This window comes from Poecilia latipinna, unplaced genomic scaffold (assembly GCF_001443285.1).
Source record: "Poecilia latipinna isolate Pla-1442-1.1 unplaced genomic scaffold, P_latipinna-1.0 Scaffold1551, whole genome shotgun sequence".
Taxonomy (NCBI): Eukaryota; Metazoa; Chordata; class Actinopteri; order Cyprinodontiformes; family Poeciliidae; genus Poecilia; species Poecilia latipinna.
The window spans coordinates 54402-70811 of record NW_015114167.1 but is presented as its reverse complement, the minus strand read 5'-3'; the positions used below and the strand labels follow the sequence as shown (position 1 = coordinate 70811).

General features: G+C 38.9%; 1 protein-coding gene and 1 long non-coding RNA gene across 2 annotated transcripts in view; one reads left to right on the top strand and one right to left on the bottom strand.

Moving 5' to 3' along the window:
* Window positions 1-14214, top strand: part of LOC106963571 (guanine nucleotide-binding protein G(q) subunit alpha) — a 29123-nt gene extending 14909 nt beyond the window's left edge. Inside the window, exons 2-7 of the mRNA XM_015058562.1 lie at window positions 6822-7006; window positions 10151-10305; window positions 10393-10521; window positions 10841-10970; window positions 11368-11521; window positions 13103-14214. Of these exons, the coding sequence (XP_014914048.1) occupies window positions 6822-7006; window positions 10151-10305; window positions 10393-10521; window positions 10841-10970; window positions 11368-11521; window positions 13103-13293 (944 nt within the window). The 3' untranslated portion in view covers window positions 13294-14214. The remainder of the gene's footprint in view (window positions 1-6821; window positions 7007-10150; window positions 10306-10392; window positions 10522-10840; window positions 10971-11367; window positions 11522-13102) is intronic.
* LOC106963574 (uncharacterized) lies at window positions 7567-10141 on the bottom strand. The gene is made up of 2 exons (XR_001428213.1): window positions 8022-10141; window positions 7567-7958 (listed from the first exon to the last, which is right to left on the bottom strand). It is a non-coding gene; the product is annotated as an uncharacterized LOC106963574 (long non-coding RNA).
* Window positions 14215-16410: the final 2196 nt, after the last annotated feature.

Here is a 16410-nt window from a genome sequence, read left to right as displayed (position 1 = left end):
TCAACTTAAAAGCTGCATCATACGAGTTTGAAAACATTTCGCTGCTCTGCTAGCATGTGGCTGTTTTAAATGAAAATTAACGCGTTCTTCTTTGGTCTACAATTTTGACTTCTAATGATTCACTTCCTGCTAGAGAGCCCCCTGGTGGTTGAAGAAAAATACACAGAAAAGCCGCACCGGGCTACAATGGTTCAAAGTTTAGGAAAAAAGTAGCAGCTTATAGTCCGGAAAATACGGTACCATGGGTGAAATTTAATAATTTCCACGGCACACCTGACGATCATTCACGGCACACTAGTGTGCCGCGGAACAGTGGTTGAAAAACACTGCGTTATCTTACGTACTTATCGTCTATTGTGTCTATTTCCAGCAGCCAAAGGGCGAGAGTGAGGGTACCCCCTGGACAGGTTGCCAGTCCATCGTAAGGCAACACAGAGACAGACGGGACAAATAACCATGCACGCACACCCACACCTAGGGAGAATTTAGAGAGACCAGTCAACCTGACAGTCATGTTTTTGGACTGTGGGAGGAGCCAGAGTACCCAGAGAGAACCCACGCATGCACAGGGAGAATGTGCAAACTCCATGCAGAAAGACCGGGATTCAAACCCAGGACCTTCTTGCTGCAAGGCAAGTTACAAGCTACCAACTGCACCACTGTGCAGTCCTCGAGGTTCAAGTTGTTGTTCATTCATGGATGTCATTCCTTATTCCTTGGTTATAATGAGTAATCTTTTAATGTACTGTTCTTTTTTTAACCATCTCTGACCATTTTCTTCAGACCTATAGCATTAACACACGCATTTTTATCCACGCACTGCTCACCACAGTGAGCACCATAATCCCATGTCTTCCCATTTTTGAAGCTCATTTTGATGTTCACTTTGAACATCAGAAATTTGTCTTCAGCATCTTTAAATGCACTGAGTTTAGTTGCCATGTGATCCCTCATTCAGATCATCTTATTGATTATTGCGCCTGTTGATCAACTGATGAAGGCCCACCAATATTACGATCCTAATCCTTCTTGGAATGTCAAAATAAGTAGGCGCTCAACAACGTGGTTTGTATTTGAACCACTTTAGGCATTTGGACGGTGCGCTTGATTGTTGCTACATGAAGCTCAATGCTGGAGAAATTCTCCACAGGTTTAGGTTTCAAGTTGTAAGCCACACCTCTATGAAAAAGAGCACAGAACCCCTATATCTCAACAGTTTGTTTTGTATAACGTGAAAGGACAGGTACATTGTGAAACAGGGAGTTTACACGATTAAAATGAGGCTTAAATTGCCAATTATGTTTAAAAGACAATTGGAAAAAAAATACCTAATAAAGTGGATGTTGAGTGTGGATGTTGAGTGTGGTCTTACACACCAGACTCAAACATTCAACTTAATTAGGCTTTGACTAATTAGTGGCTCAATTATAAAAGTGGCACAGCCCAAATTACATTCCTTGGAGACCATTGGACCTACATTTGAATGGCTGTCTCTTTAACACATGTACTCTTTTACTGTATTTAACTGTATACGCAGACTAAATCAGTGACAAAAACATCAGACTCCACTGGAACATTTCATGTTTTATAATTACTTTCACAGTGACTAAGCTGTGTTTATATCACAACGCTGAACTGCTTTTCAGTTTTCCTGCATGTTTGTGGCACTGCTTTATTTGGGCACAAATTATATGTTGTTGATTTTTTTCTTCTTCTTCTTTTTTTTTTGGGGGGGGGGGTTCAGAAACATTTTGGTACAGGTTTATCTGCACAATCACTCTCAGCTGCTTTTAGAAGCCAGATGAAAGCCGCTGTGGGAACTTTGTCAAGGCCATCGCTGAACAAAGTCCACATCAGCGTGTAACCAGCCTTCAACAAACACGTTTGTCACTGAGAGAGGAAGAACACCGAATGTCACATGATTCCTGTATGAAAGCGGCTGGATCAGCAGGGCAACAGAAAGCCTCTAAAAGTAATAAAAATGTTCGATAAGTTAAATGCTTCACACGTCTAAAAGCTCTGATAGTTTTCCTAGCGATAGTTTAAAACTGAGTGTTGAGTAGGTTTTAGTCCCAGGAGAGGCTTCCTGAAAGTGAAAATTAAAACAACCCAACAGTCTGCTTAATAAAAGATGAAGTTCATATATTACCGTTTCCTATTATTGAGTTGAAGAGCTGCTCTGTGTTGTCAGATTCATGAGAGGGGAAAGTAAAACTAGATTTTTAACTGACATTTTATTTTGTGTTGAAATACTTAAATCAATCTTCTGACGTTTAGAGTTTTAGAATCAGGGCAACGATTATTTAAATTGTGAGTTTAGCCAGATTATGCAGGAGGGTAACTTTTTTTTGCTTGCAATTTTTAATTCTTCAGAAAAGGGCTTTTCTCGTCAGATGTGAACTTTGCAGGTTTTGCTAAGCTTTTGGCAGGATTGCTGCTGAAAACCGAGTGCTTGTACAAAGGGAACACAGAGTATTACAGTTAAAAGCTGAGGGTAGAATGATATTCTTAGGTTAACTCTGCTTGAGGCGATGCAGCGAATTTATTCTGTTTTCACACATGAATTTGAGTTTGCTGCATTGAACAAACACTGATGCTGTGGACACACAAACCCACACAGTTTGTTCATTTCCTTTTTCGCCATCTGAATGAGTTAAATTCTTGAATCTTGTGGCTTGTCATCATAGCTGCTGAATGTCAAAAATGGATTAATTCCGGGTCTGTTCAGGCTGCATGATATTAGAAAATCTTTTGATGGCGATATTTGTAAATATTCCAATGATATCAGTTCCAATATAGACCTTTTCTCTCCCCCCCCGCCCCCCTTTCTCATCTCTGCTTCCTACCTAATGTGACCTTTAGCATTTTTAGGCTTTATCATTGTTGTCCAGCAGAAGCATCTGCTACACTGGCTAAGTAATCTCAGACTTCAGCTCCTCTTGGTTATGGTTAAAGGATCTTTTAAGATCCCACAGTCCTGAATTATTTTGAGGAATTTTGTCAGAAAGACTGCAATTTATCAACCCAGTGTAACTATTACAACCAAAAAGAGATCACATCAGAGGAAGAACTGTTTTTTGCACTAGGCCACACCTTACTACTACTAGTTAGAAAATACTTTCCCCTGCTCAATGTCTAACCTTGTTAACATGCATAGTTGTTTCAATGGGAAGACGAAACCAGCTACATCGCAAAGTTTGACAGATGGATGAAATGCTCTGTGTTCTTACAGTAAAATTATGTTATTTCTGTCAAATACAAAATGTGATTATAGCTCTGAATCTGGCCTTTTGAAGAGTTTTTAATGTGTTTTATCTGGCTTAGATTGATAACCATTTTAATTACCTGTTTAGAGCAGTGGGTGCATTTTACATTAGTAGTTCAAATCCGACATGGCCGAGAATTAGGAATGTCAAACTTTTTTCATCATCCTCTGCTTCTTTTTTACGTGGAGTTCCACAAGGTTCTGTTTTCAGTCCCCCTTTGCATGTTCTAGCCCTGACTCTATGCTCAGGAAACATGGAGTTTTTTCCACCACCTTTTGCAAAACTAGTTCTACTTTTAACATTTAATTATTTTTTTTGTTTTATTATATAAATGCACTACTTTCGAAGTCATGATTTTTATAATTTGTATAATAAACAAAGCTAGTGTGATTTTTTTTTTTCATGTTGCCGACCCATTTAATTGTTATTACAGGAAAACAAATTCTGCCATTTTCTCTTTGTGTTGGAGGAGGAGGGGAAAATACTTATCAGCAATGTATTGTTAACTATTTGCTTATATAGGCAGGGTAGAACAAATGATGTTTACTCAGAGTTGGGATTCATCAGCTCCAACTAAGAAGGGAGTGTAGATGATCCGAGGACTACTATACATGTTTGTAATGTTATGCAATGTTTTCACAAATTAGCTGGGTTTTTTTTTTTTTGTTTTGTTTTGTTTTGTTTTTTTTTCCCTTTTAGGTATGAATGAAACGTCATCCATATTATTTGGTTGGAGACGCACCAGTCAGATTTTAGAAATGGTTATGTTCAGCTGGACATCAGGCCCACTGTCCTGCACCTACTAGGTGTTTCCCTGCTGCCTCACACCTGACTTAAATAAATTATTAACAGGCCTCTGAAACACTTGATTGCAGCTGAGGAGGCAATTCAATCTTTTAAATCAGGTGTGGTGGAACAGAGACACATTTAAGGCATAATTGACTATGAGAACAAGGGTTAAGAAACACTGACCCAGATTAACTTACTCCAGTTTAATGCAATGTACACAGAGTTAACTTTTTTTTTTAATTCTTTCTTTTGACTGATTTATTGCAGAGCCAGTTCATTGAAATGCTGGGTTTTACTGTTCATTCCTCTGTGTTCAAGTTTTACTTACTAGCATTTGGATGTGTTGTTTAAATGAGTTGTATTTGTTTTTATTCAAGCATTTGCCAAGTAATGCCTTTGACGAATAGAAAGTATTTATTCCTGTTCCACTAGTAGAAAGATTAGCAATAATTCAGAATTATTACCTGAAACAGAAAATGCTTAAAAGTCCTGACATCTTATGAAGTATAGAGAGGCATGACTTCTGACTATTATTCCCTGTCACCAAAGTAGAGCCAGGTCAACCCCAGCAGGGATGTCTCAGTTATGGCCCCCACCTTCTTATTCATTTTCAGCCATTGTTGAGGTGGATAAACTGAGCTGCCACATGAGCAAATCATCCTAGTCTGTGGGATGAATATGCAAAGAGTGGCAGGAGTGTGGGGTTTAACATGGGTGGCAGTTTGGGCATCAAATTGTGCTGGGGTGTGCCTGACCACCAAAAGTGGGAGATGTAATAATAGGGTAGGCTGTTTTTGGTGCTTGGTGTTCTGCAGCAGCCTTCAGGCTGGAGGGCTTGGCTATTGACCACTTCACGATGTTTTTGTCTGGCTTCTAAATTAACTATCGTATGATGGGAAGACCATTTTCACTTTACGATAATAGCGCTGGGCAGCAGATTTGGACTGATGCTTGTTGTTTATTCCACAGAAGTTAATATGGCTTAAATTGGCATGCAACGTCTTGCAAAAGTATCATTGTTTTCATGTTTGTTCACATTACAACCAAAATCCTCTCCACTGGGATTTTATGTTATCAAAACAAAGTAATCCATAATTTTTGAACGTTTGTCGTGGATTTGTATTCAGTCCCATTTATACAGATAATAAAATCTGTCTTCAGAAGTCAAATGCTTTCTAAAAAAATTCCCTCTGGTGTGAAATAATGACCCAAAACACACACCAGGTCAACCATGCTTTTGGATCAAAAAGTGTTGTTAGATTGAAACCAGTCAGTTGTAGCAAAACTTAAATGGCTGTTCAGATGCTTTCCATTCAGTCCGCCTGAGCTTCAGCTGTGTTGTAAAGAATAATGAATAAACCTGCTGACGTAGATCAATGATATGCAAAGCGTGTACCTGGATGCTCCAAATCACATGCCTCACATGTCACCTCTGTGCTATTTTGTTTTCGTCTGTCTCCCTATGAAATACATTGACATTTGTGGTTGTAACATGGAAAAATGTGAATTTCAAGTGTTACAAATACTTATTTAAGGCATGAAGATACAATGCAAACGAGTGCAACCTTTCAAACTCATCCCCACGTCTTCACACCCAAATACTTCCTGTCATCACTCAGGGGAGAGTGTTGCTCTTGGTCTGTCACCAGAGCAAGCAGACCGGAAAAAAGAAACCCACACATGTGAGACTGTAGAAGTGAGTGAGCACATGCTGCAGGTTTGAGACCAAACACTGTACATGTGGGCATATTGATTTGTGTTTTTGTTTTATTCAATGTTTTGGCACAGAAAAGTAGGAGCTTGATTCCCATGCATATTGTTTTTAGCACTGATAAATTGAAGTACAGTTTTATCACAACTAGTCATTATTTACAAATGAGGTACATTTTCTCTATTAGTTGCACTAGCTTCAGTATCGTCACTCACAGCTAACTTGTTTGGTATTTGTCAACTTATGTTCCTACTTCAATGTTTTTTGGGGGGCAAGAAAGACATGAGGAGAAATGAATGTACATGTTTATAGTCACCACTACTGCTAATAAGTCAGAATCTTTTTGTTTCATATTTAAACACAAACTGAAGCGAAGGGCTTCTTCGGTTGAAGTAAATCATAAGCAAAAAAAAAAAAAAAAAATCTGTTACTTTATGCTCTATACAAGAATGGAAACATGTCACCTCCTCTGGCGTCTTTTTAAAAGGACATTAATAGCTTTTTCCATGTGTAGGGAAATGTATATAATGTGAGTCAATGTTGGTTATTAGCTACAATAGCAACAATAATGTTTCAGCCCACATTTTTATGTCTGTGCATTCCTACCAGTAACACTTTTGCGTCGTCAATGTGTCCGTGAAGGATTACATTCTCACCACTAACCTAATGCAGGTTTAGTTGTCTCTGGCCAGGCCGACTGAAGAATGTGTTCACAGCTGCATTTAGTTCAGTAGGGACACAATCGCATCACTCTGGCTGCAGTTAGTGCCACACTGTTTTTACTCTTCTGGAAAAACTGCCAGAGCCAATGAAAACAGGCATGATTCATGTTGCTTCTCAGCAAACGAGCTAATATGCACATTAAGGAAATTTAATAAGGTGTAGTAGTAGTAAAATTACTTATCGCTTTTGGGGAGAATGCTGTACAGTTTCGGCGTATGTTACTTAAGTGTTTCAATTTTGTCCGTTTCTGTCGTCATTTAAAACCCGGTACGGCAAATACACTGTAAACGAACTCTGTCCTTTTTTTTTTCCTTCCTTGTCTAACTTTTTAGGAACTGGTGAAAGTGGGAAGAGCACATTCATCAAGCAGATGAGGATCATCCACGGTGCCGGTTACTCCGATGAGGACAAACGGGGTTTCACCAAGCTCGTCTATCAGAACATCTTCACGTCCATGCAGGCTATGATCCGAGCTGCAGAGACGCTGAAGATCTCCTACCAATTAGACTCCAGCAAGGTATTTGAGATCTTTTCCCACAAGCCTTTTAAACGGGCAGAAACAACAGAAATGACTGTGGTCATTAAAGGTCACAAGGGTTTGGGATAAAGTGAGTAAGTTCGCTCCAAGTGTTTCAGAGCGCAGCCGAATATTTTTAGAGTGCAGTCTATCTTATTTGGAGCAGCCATCCATAATAGCTTCCTGCTGATTTTTACGCTTCCTGTGTCCTTGTAGCTCTCCAGAGCTCCATCACACCCTTTGTGCATGTCTCTGTTTCTCTCACATACAGTCAATGCACACATACGGACAAATTGAAGCAGAGAAAACCAAACACCGTGTACTTTTTCTATCCGTCATTTCAGCTGCTGGGTTTTACTCAGATTCCTCTTTGGCTTGAGTTGCCCCTGTAGTTGTAGCTTTGGGAGCGGGGGGACAGTGACCTCTTACTCGCCATTTGTTCCCTGCGAGAGTGACGAGAGGGATAATGGCAAGCCTAGAGGTTGGCATTATCCCAACCTCTAGGCTTGGGATAATGCCAAGCCTAGCTCTGAATGTTGGTAACATTGAGAGCTGCAGCAGTTTTTGTTATTGTTGTTGTTGTTGTCTTTAGTGGTATTTTGAAAATATGTGATAAAACTTAATTAAAAACTGACCTCTGAACTAAAGTGTTTGATGCTAAAATTTGCTTGGTGTTTAGGTTTCCTCTGCAGTCTGGAAATGTAGTGGAAAAATCTGAATTTTGGACCAAAATTATATGTAATCTAAAATTAAAATGAACAAATTTTATTTGGTGGTTTGACATAAGAACATTACTTGGATTGTACCGGGTTTCTGTTGTTATGGTTTGACAACTTATCTCCTCACTTGCGTCTGTATTCTGTCCTATTAGTGTGCATTCTTATCCATTAGTCTTGAACTTAAGAAACAATGCAACTAATTTGTGCACTTTCACTTCATTTCACATTATATTCTACAAGTTTTTACATATTTTTTGTCTTTATTCTTCACATAGTGTTCGCTTTGTTGACCTGACAGAAATTACATCAGCTCTTCACTTTGTGTCTCCTAACATGATTGGATTTAACCAGAAAATGGAAAATAAAAACCACATTTGAAGCCTCAGTTTTGGAGAATTGTTGAGGTGAATTAGGCATATATAGATATAAAGTCTTATCAATTGCTACCCAATGCAGTTGCAGAGTAAAACTTTGCCCATTTGCAGACTTTTTCTGTTTTTTGGCTTTTTGTCATAACCTGAGTTAATGTGAAAAGTTTTCAAATATTTATTAAGGGAAAAATGGAGTCTTGACAAAAGTTCAGTCTGGAAGACTCTAGTCGCACCTGCCTCATCAATCAGCGCCCGCCTCTCTGCAACCTGGACCTATCGGCGCGGACCAAGCCTCGCTCCAGCCAATCATCGTTTGGGCTTCAGTTCAAAAGGACCTTCACCCATAGCCTCCTCTGCTCACCAGCTGCGATCAACCCACCTCCACCCCATCTCCACCTTCTGCTCCCGGCTCTCAGGCCTCATCTTCCTCCAACCGCCGCCACCAGTACAGGCCCCGGGGGGTCTACATTCCTATGCTGCATCAGGAATGTTCATCGAGCTCATCGAAGTCCAGCTCGATGTCCCCGGCCGGGGCCTGAACGCCAAAGGACTTTTTATTTTCATGTTCATTTTGTCATTAAACTCTTTTAATCGCCTTCTTTCTCCGTTTGAGTCTCTCCAGATTGAACTAAAACAACCTTGTCCTAAGTGAAATTCTTCCCATTGTTAAATTATTAACTAAACTGTGATTAAGAAAATGTTTTGTGTCTGACAACATGAAGCAGCCTACAGGCCATTAAACCCAGATCGAAATCTCAATCTGGTATAAATGCTGAGGTGTGATCTCCACTAGACCGTTCATTAATGAAAACCCTTCAGTTTGACTGAAATCAAGCAAACGCATCTCGTTTTCACAAACTCTTGATGTCTGTTGTTGTCACAAAGAGTGACTCAATTGGTTGTTTGGTTTGGAGACAATCACTTTTCCACAAAGCACTCGCTTATTTAAAATCACTATTTGGAAACTGCTTCTTACATGTACTCAGGTTATGCTGTGCTGATAATAAATGTTTTCCGGTGATCTGAAACATTTGATTGCGAGACAAAAAGCAAAACCAGAAGAAAACTGCGCGGGTGTAAATTCTCTTTCATAGCGCTGCAGGTTCCAGCTCACTTGTGTTCCTGTGCTAAAACGGGAAGTGCTTGTCTGGGACAAAGGATGGTACTTGCGTCACATGGGAAGTGAAAATGAAACCTGACAATCATGTTTGCCATGTGTCCGGTCATTTACAGTGCTTAAAAGGCAGGCGCAGCTAATATTAGTGACAAAGTTGTGCCTCCAAAACAATTTAGAAGCGTACGATGAAAGAATCCCATGTTATCGCATTTTAAGCGATGAAATGTCTATTTTCTTATTTAAAAAGGATTTGAATTATTTGTTTATGTGTATCTTTTAATATATTATTTTATAATTGTATTAAAAAAGCTTAAGTGGTTATCTGCAGGATGTACGTACCTTTTTTTTTTATTGGAATAATCAACAGATTCATCAATTTACTAAAACAATCGTTAGCCGCAGCTCTAATTGGTTCTTTCAATGGATTTCATGTTGATTTATGTCTTATGAACCACTGGGCAAGTAAATTACAGTGGCATTATGTAATAATACGTCAGTAACTTTGTAGACGGTTTTCTACTAGACGCACGTGAAAACAATGACGAGGTTTGCAAATTTCCTGGCTTCTTTTGTTTAAATCTGTGAGAGAAACGGCCTCGACAGGCAGTCAGCCGCATGTTGCTCCCTCAAACACAGAAAACTTTTGACAGGAATCTGGGGCAGCAACGCTTTCTGCTTAATTTCTTTAAAATCCTCTGTGGGATTTCAGCTTCAGATATTAGCTGCATGCTGAGCCTGGGGTCCAATAAAATGTCCCAAGTGATTGAAAATATGAACTAGTAATAATGAGGACACTGGCTTTTTGTAGAAATCTCTTTTGTGTGTGTGTTCTTATTCACATTTGTTTTGTTTTTTTGTTTTGTTTTGTTTTTTTACCATTTACAGGTGTTTCTGTCTTGTCTTAGCAGTTTTTCAGTAATGTTTTTTCATCCACTAGACTAATGCCAACATTGTTAGAGACGTGGACGTAGAGAAGGTCACCAGGTTGGAGAGTCCTTACATAGATGCCATCAAGAACTTGTGGAAAGACCCCGGCATCCAGGAGTGTTATGATCGAAGGAGGGAGTACCAGCTCTCAGACTCCACTAAATAGTGAGTAGAGGAGGACGTCAGCTTGAGCTGGAGCTCTGTTGTAGATGCCATGGCAATGAGAAATCATTTTCTGCTGTGTCTCTGTAGTTACCTGGACTCACTGGACCGGATCGCCCAACCAATCTATCTTCCCACCCAGCAGGACGTGTTGAGGGTTCGAGTCCCGACCACGGGCATTATCGAATATCCATTTGATCTCCAGAGCGTCATATTCAGGTGAGGAGCCATATAACTTTGTAGACATTCATATTTCAACATTATTCTGTAAATGTTCTTAATTTATCGAGGAAAAACTGAAACGTGAAAAGCTTTTTTTGCTTCGACAGTTACTTCAACTAAATTCATTAAAAAAAAAAACAAAAAAAACTCAGTAATACCAAATATGTTGTCTGGTACACAATGGATCTCCTGTAGCAGTCTGTGCTGCGTCAGATCTGAAACAGATTCCCTGTAGAACGGACTGCTAAAGGACGGTCATAGCGAGAAAGATTAATGATGATGAAGATGATGATAACTGACTCTTCGGCTGGGACAGGATGGTGGACGTCGGGGGTCAGAGGTCGGAGAGGAGGAAGTGGATCCACTGTTTTGAGAACGTCACATCCATCATGTTCCTGGTCGCCCTCAGCGAGTACGACCAGGTGTTGGTGGAGTCTGATAACGAGGTAAATTTCTGGGGGGATTTGGGGACATTATTTTGTTTTGTTTCTGTAAGAAAGGGGAAGAGACTCGCTCCAGGAGAATATTGCATTATTATGCCATTATTGACATCTGTGTCAAGGTGTTAAAACCAATTAAATTACCTCCAAACTGACCGTTGTCTTTTAACGTCATCTTTTCGGTTAATCACTGAAATAGAGTATCTAACCAACATAGCCATCCTTCTCTTCTCTCATCCTCCCTGCTCCCTCTTCAGTGCACTGAAACATTTATTACAGTCTCTTCTTAATGAGTTTGAACACTGCGCTTTAATTAAACTCTCTCTCTCTCCTCCTCTCCCTTTCTCCTTGTTTTTGTCCCACCTTCACCAAACCACGCCCACTTTCACGTGCCCATGTGCAGAACCGGATGGAGGAGAGTAAAGCTTTGTTTAGAACAATAATCACATACCCCTGGTTCCAAAACTCCTCCGTCATTTTGTTCCTGAACAAGAAAGACCTGCTGGAGGAGAAGATCATGTTCTCCCATCTGGTCGACTACTTCCCGGAGTACGACGGTGAGTAGCGCACCAAAGAGCTCATTTCTACCAACTTACCAACTTTCAGCTGCTTGAAAGTTGGTAATGATGGGCCTTCATGTGAAGATTAGGCACACTCTCACTTTTTAGGTTTTTGGTCTGGAAAACTCTGAAATCTATCAATATTTTGAAGTATGAAGAAAGGAAATACAGAAATATGTGTTTTTCAGCACTTATTCAGTTTGTATTGCTCTCTCTCTGTCTCTTTCTCTCTCTTTGTCTTTCCTTCTTTCTTTCTTTCTTTCTTTCTCTCATCAGTCCATTGTTCAAAGTAAGCAGATGTTAAGGACTGAGAACTTTGTATATTTTATACTTCATAATTTTTTCATGGAAAACATCCTGTATTGAAAAGAAGCGATCAAAACATCACATGCTATTTGCTCATATAGCCATTCTTACCAGTTTCCTTTAAAATGAAATATTTGAAACTAATAACATGTTATAACACCAGAAACAACTCGATGACATGTTGGTCACAGTGCAGCTCAGCTTGGAAGCCGTAACGCTGAATGCATATTTTTCTCCTGTTGGATCCACACAGAACCACATACACAACGATGAGCATTAGATACAAACATGTATCTAACTAGTCATTTAGAAGGTACATTTTGCTGGAAAGTGATAATTTACAGGAGTGAAACATTTGTTTGCTTGTGGACGATTAGACAAACAGCTGTTGCCCCCTGCTGGTGGCTGGATAGAATGCAGGTTTATGTTTGTGAGTTGTTTCTTTGCTGCACATCGTTGGATCCTCTGATGTTTGAACTGTCAAATTGTTGCTCTGACTGTAGCTGAGAACAAGTTTAGAGTAGGAGCTGTTTTTTGTAGGTGTACTTCATTGATAATGTTCATGAGACTAAGTCAAAAAGGGCAGGAATCTGGCAATCGTACTGCAGAAACGTTTAACTGGATCTGCCTTGGTATAACTTCAGTGGTGTATATTAAAATTTAAAAGACAACTAAAAAAAATGTAAAAGAAAAAAAAAACTACTCTAAAGGATTTAACTAACCAGAAAACAAGAGAATGAATATCCATGTGAAACACGCTATCAATTAAGCCAGTCCACTAAGCAATTAATCAATTAATTGCATGATGAATTAAAATGATCTCAATAATTTTCATTCTGATATTTTTTGAAGGGAAATTTTGTTTAGGGATGTCATAATACATTTTATTTATGATTTCGGTTGTGTGTGGTCTTTATTTACGTTTTATTTATTGTTTTTGGTTGTCGTGTTTAAACTATCTTCCAGTTCCTGTGTGAAGTATTCTTTACAAAGGTTTATTGTCTTTGGAACGGCAAACTTGCATTATTATGCTATTATTAATACATTGGTATTAATAATGTACCAATGTACATTGGTATTAATAATACTATTAATACCAATGTACATTGTATTAATAATAATAGGGTCTTAAAACAATGATATCGCAGTAATTTCTGGGTCAGCTTCTCATCCAGTAAAATTTGTTGTCATGACAGACCTACTGGCAACACTGACGTAAACAAGCATTTAATCCGTTACTAGCTGGTTGCTGATGTTTTCCTTCCTCTGCAGGACCTCAGAGAGACGCTCAAGCAGCTCGAGAGTTCATCCTGAAGATGTTTGTGGACCTGAATCCAGACAGTGATAAGATCATCTACTCTCACTTCACCTGCGCCACCGACACGGAGAACATCCGCTTCGTCTTTGCAGCCGTCAAAGACACGATCCTGCAGCTCAACCTGAAGGAGTACAACCTGGTGTAGAGTGCGGCTCCTCCCTGAAACACTGACTGACTCGATCTGTGAAAAGATAGCTTTCACACACACAAATACACGCTTACAAATTATCTAAGGAAAACAAAATCTAACGGTTGCATAATACTAATTTATTTGCCCTTTGTTGACCTCTTTTTGCGCGAGGGGTTTCATTTTGCTATTTAAGGAGCTCCATCACATCTGCCTTTTTATAAACGACCTTTCTTTTTGTAACCCTCCTCATCTATCATCCTCTCCAAAGGTTCGCCATGAACGTTAGCTTAACAGGAAGTGATGTAACATCTCTCCTATCAATAGCCTCTTTTTTTTTCTTTTTTTTTAATGCATCTTGTCGGCATGTCTCTTGTAATGTTGCCATAAACTGTGATTTTTAAATTATTTGAGATTGATTTGATATTGATTGACTTCAATCATTATTCTTGTTCTAATGTTACATTGCTTTGGTACCATTTGAGCACATTTCCTGCTTATTCGGACACAAACGTGAAGTTCAGGACAAGAAGGAGAAATCGCCTGAGCGACGGTGTGTTGAAGATGCCTTCCACAGACTGCCGGGACGAGAGGGGCTCTCGATTTCTGACACATTTACTAAAAGTGTTTCCTTTAAAGCGTGCCACACCGAAGCTTTTCTTTCAAATTGTAATTATTACCGATGCCAAAAACAACTCGAGCACAAGGATGCTGGTGAGGAAAGAAAAGAGCAGGAGCAACAGACTGACATGTTGATCGACCATCTGAGTCCTGCAGGTTATGAAGTGTTCACCGTCCAGTCCAATCACAGCTTAGCAGTATCTCTGTGTCCAATCACGGCCCGGCTTTCCAGACTGTTGTAGCTGAACTAGAAGTGGAGAATAAATGTGGTTGGTTGCTACGTAAAGAGGCAAAAAAAAAAAAAAAAAGGGCAGTGTTGATATGCAGTTTGTACCAAAGTAAAGCCCTTCTTGTTTATAATTGGCACCTCTTTACATGCGACTCAATTTACTTTGGACTATTTTTTTTTTTTATTATTTCCCTGAAACATAAGCCTGTAATTTACATTTATTGAGGCATAGTGCAATTATGAATGCTATAATCATTGTACATACATCTCACTCTCTCTCTCTCTCTCTCTCTCTCTCTCTCTCTCTCTCTATATATATATATATATATATATATATATATATATATATGTGACAGCATCTTTGTTGGCTTTGTAATCATTACTTTTTTGGGCAGATTGAATGTTCAGTATTGAAAATGTGTATCTGTGTAATTGTTTGTCCAATGGCTAACTCGTTTTTTTTTTTGTTTTGTTTTTTAGAAGAGGTAAAATTCATTTACTGGTTCTGCTTTTGTTTCCTTTCATTTGTCAGATGAGAATGTACATTTTTGCAGGGTTTCCCCCAGTGTATTATAAGCCTGGCGGCCCACCAGGCTTTGCTTGTGCCCCACCAGGCTTAGCATTGCTTATTTATTTAAGTTTTTTTTAAACATCTGCATTTTTTTAAGACTTTGTAATTGGTGTTCAGATATTAATCTTCCAATAACACATAATTATCAAGTGACATTTTGAGATTTTCTGTCAACTTTAAACATTTTTTTAACTCAGAAACACAACGGATCGCTGGATGAATGACTGCCGAGCGCCCCGACCACCGGGCTTAGCAAGCTTTCTGGGGGAAATCTTGTTTTTGTGTTATGTTGTGTTCATTTCTCATTAACGAAACATTGCTTAGCTTCAGAATGTGGAACATTAGTATCAGATTAGTGCTAATCGAAGCCGTTTCCTTAAATTTACAGTTTCTATCCTCGTCTTTGAGAAATGGCGACCTGAATCACATCTGCACGATTCATTCTAACATTCGAACTCTTAGCAGGCTTCAGATCAGAGCGCTTTTTTTCCTGACGCCTAACTCTTTGATTCTGGAGTCTTTTTAGTAAGTATTGATGAGCTTTAGAGCCTCCTCAGCACATGCTGTGGTCCTGAACACGCTTCTCACCCCTTCGCATTAATAGCCAACATGTTTCGTAGGATCAGAACGGTGGAGCCAAGCTGAGAAGGACGGCAGGAGAGCTCCTGAGTTTAAGCGTTTTTGAAGACGACTAAATTTTCTGGGAAACTTTCCTGCATACTGAGACAAAGTCAGTGTTGAAATCAAGTAATTAATGTACAAAAACCCAAATTGTAAGTAGAATGAACCATTTAGTGATTCTTTTCAAATTCTTTTTTTTCTACTTTTTCATCTTGATCGACACAGTTTCATTAGAATGTACAGTATTGGTTCTTTTTTTTTTAATTTATAAAACGAGAAAAATACAGTTCATGTGTACATATTGCCTTATATTATTAAGCTGTGCCTCTGAAGTCTCTTACAAAGGCACTTGTTCTTTTTTTGTTTTTGTTCTTGTTTTTTTGTGAGAAGTGAAGCTAAAGCAGCTGATAATGTCTCGTTGTAATTTTTGTTTTGGCTTGGTGTTTTTTTTGTTTTGTTTTGTTTTGTTTTTCCACGCTGTGAGAAGCTCTGGGAACAGCTCTGATTTGTAGCTCATGTGACGTAACAGCAGGATATTATAAGCACATCATGAACGAACTGGAATCACATTTCTGTTCATTTCTGTTGTCGCATCTGATTCATGTCTTAAATGTTTCTACCACAGTGCATTATGATGCATTGAACTGCCTGGCACGGATTAAAACAGCATGGAGGCGTGCAGAATGACATTTTATTTTATTTTTTTTATGTATATTGCCACATTCAACTTTATTTTGATATCCATTTACCACGTCAGCAGATAAAAAGCCACTCTCTTTTTTGGGGAGGACGGAAGGGGGGGGATGTTCTGGATGATTTAGATGTTGTTAAAAGAAACACTTTACACAGCTAATTGCCAGCCCAAATCTAGCATTTTGCACCATTTTACATTTATTGGCATTCCTGGCACAGATTTATAAAAGGCTTTTAAATAAATAGATGTTTTATGGCAAAGCTTAAAATCACACTTAAGAAAATGACTTGTTTTTCTTCTTTTTTATCTTACTTACTTTAAAATTATTGCTCTGACTGTAGATCTGAGCTGGTTTACTTCGATATTTATTCTCTAATCCTGTCTTAGGAGAATGAACAC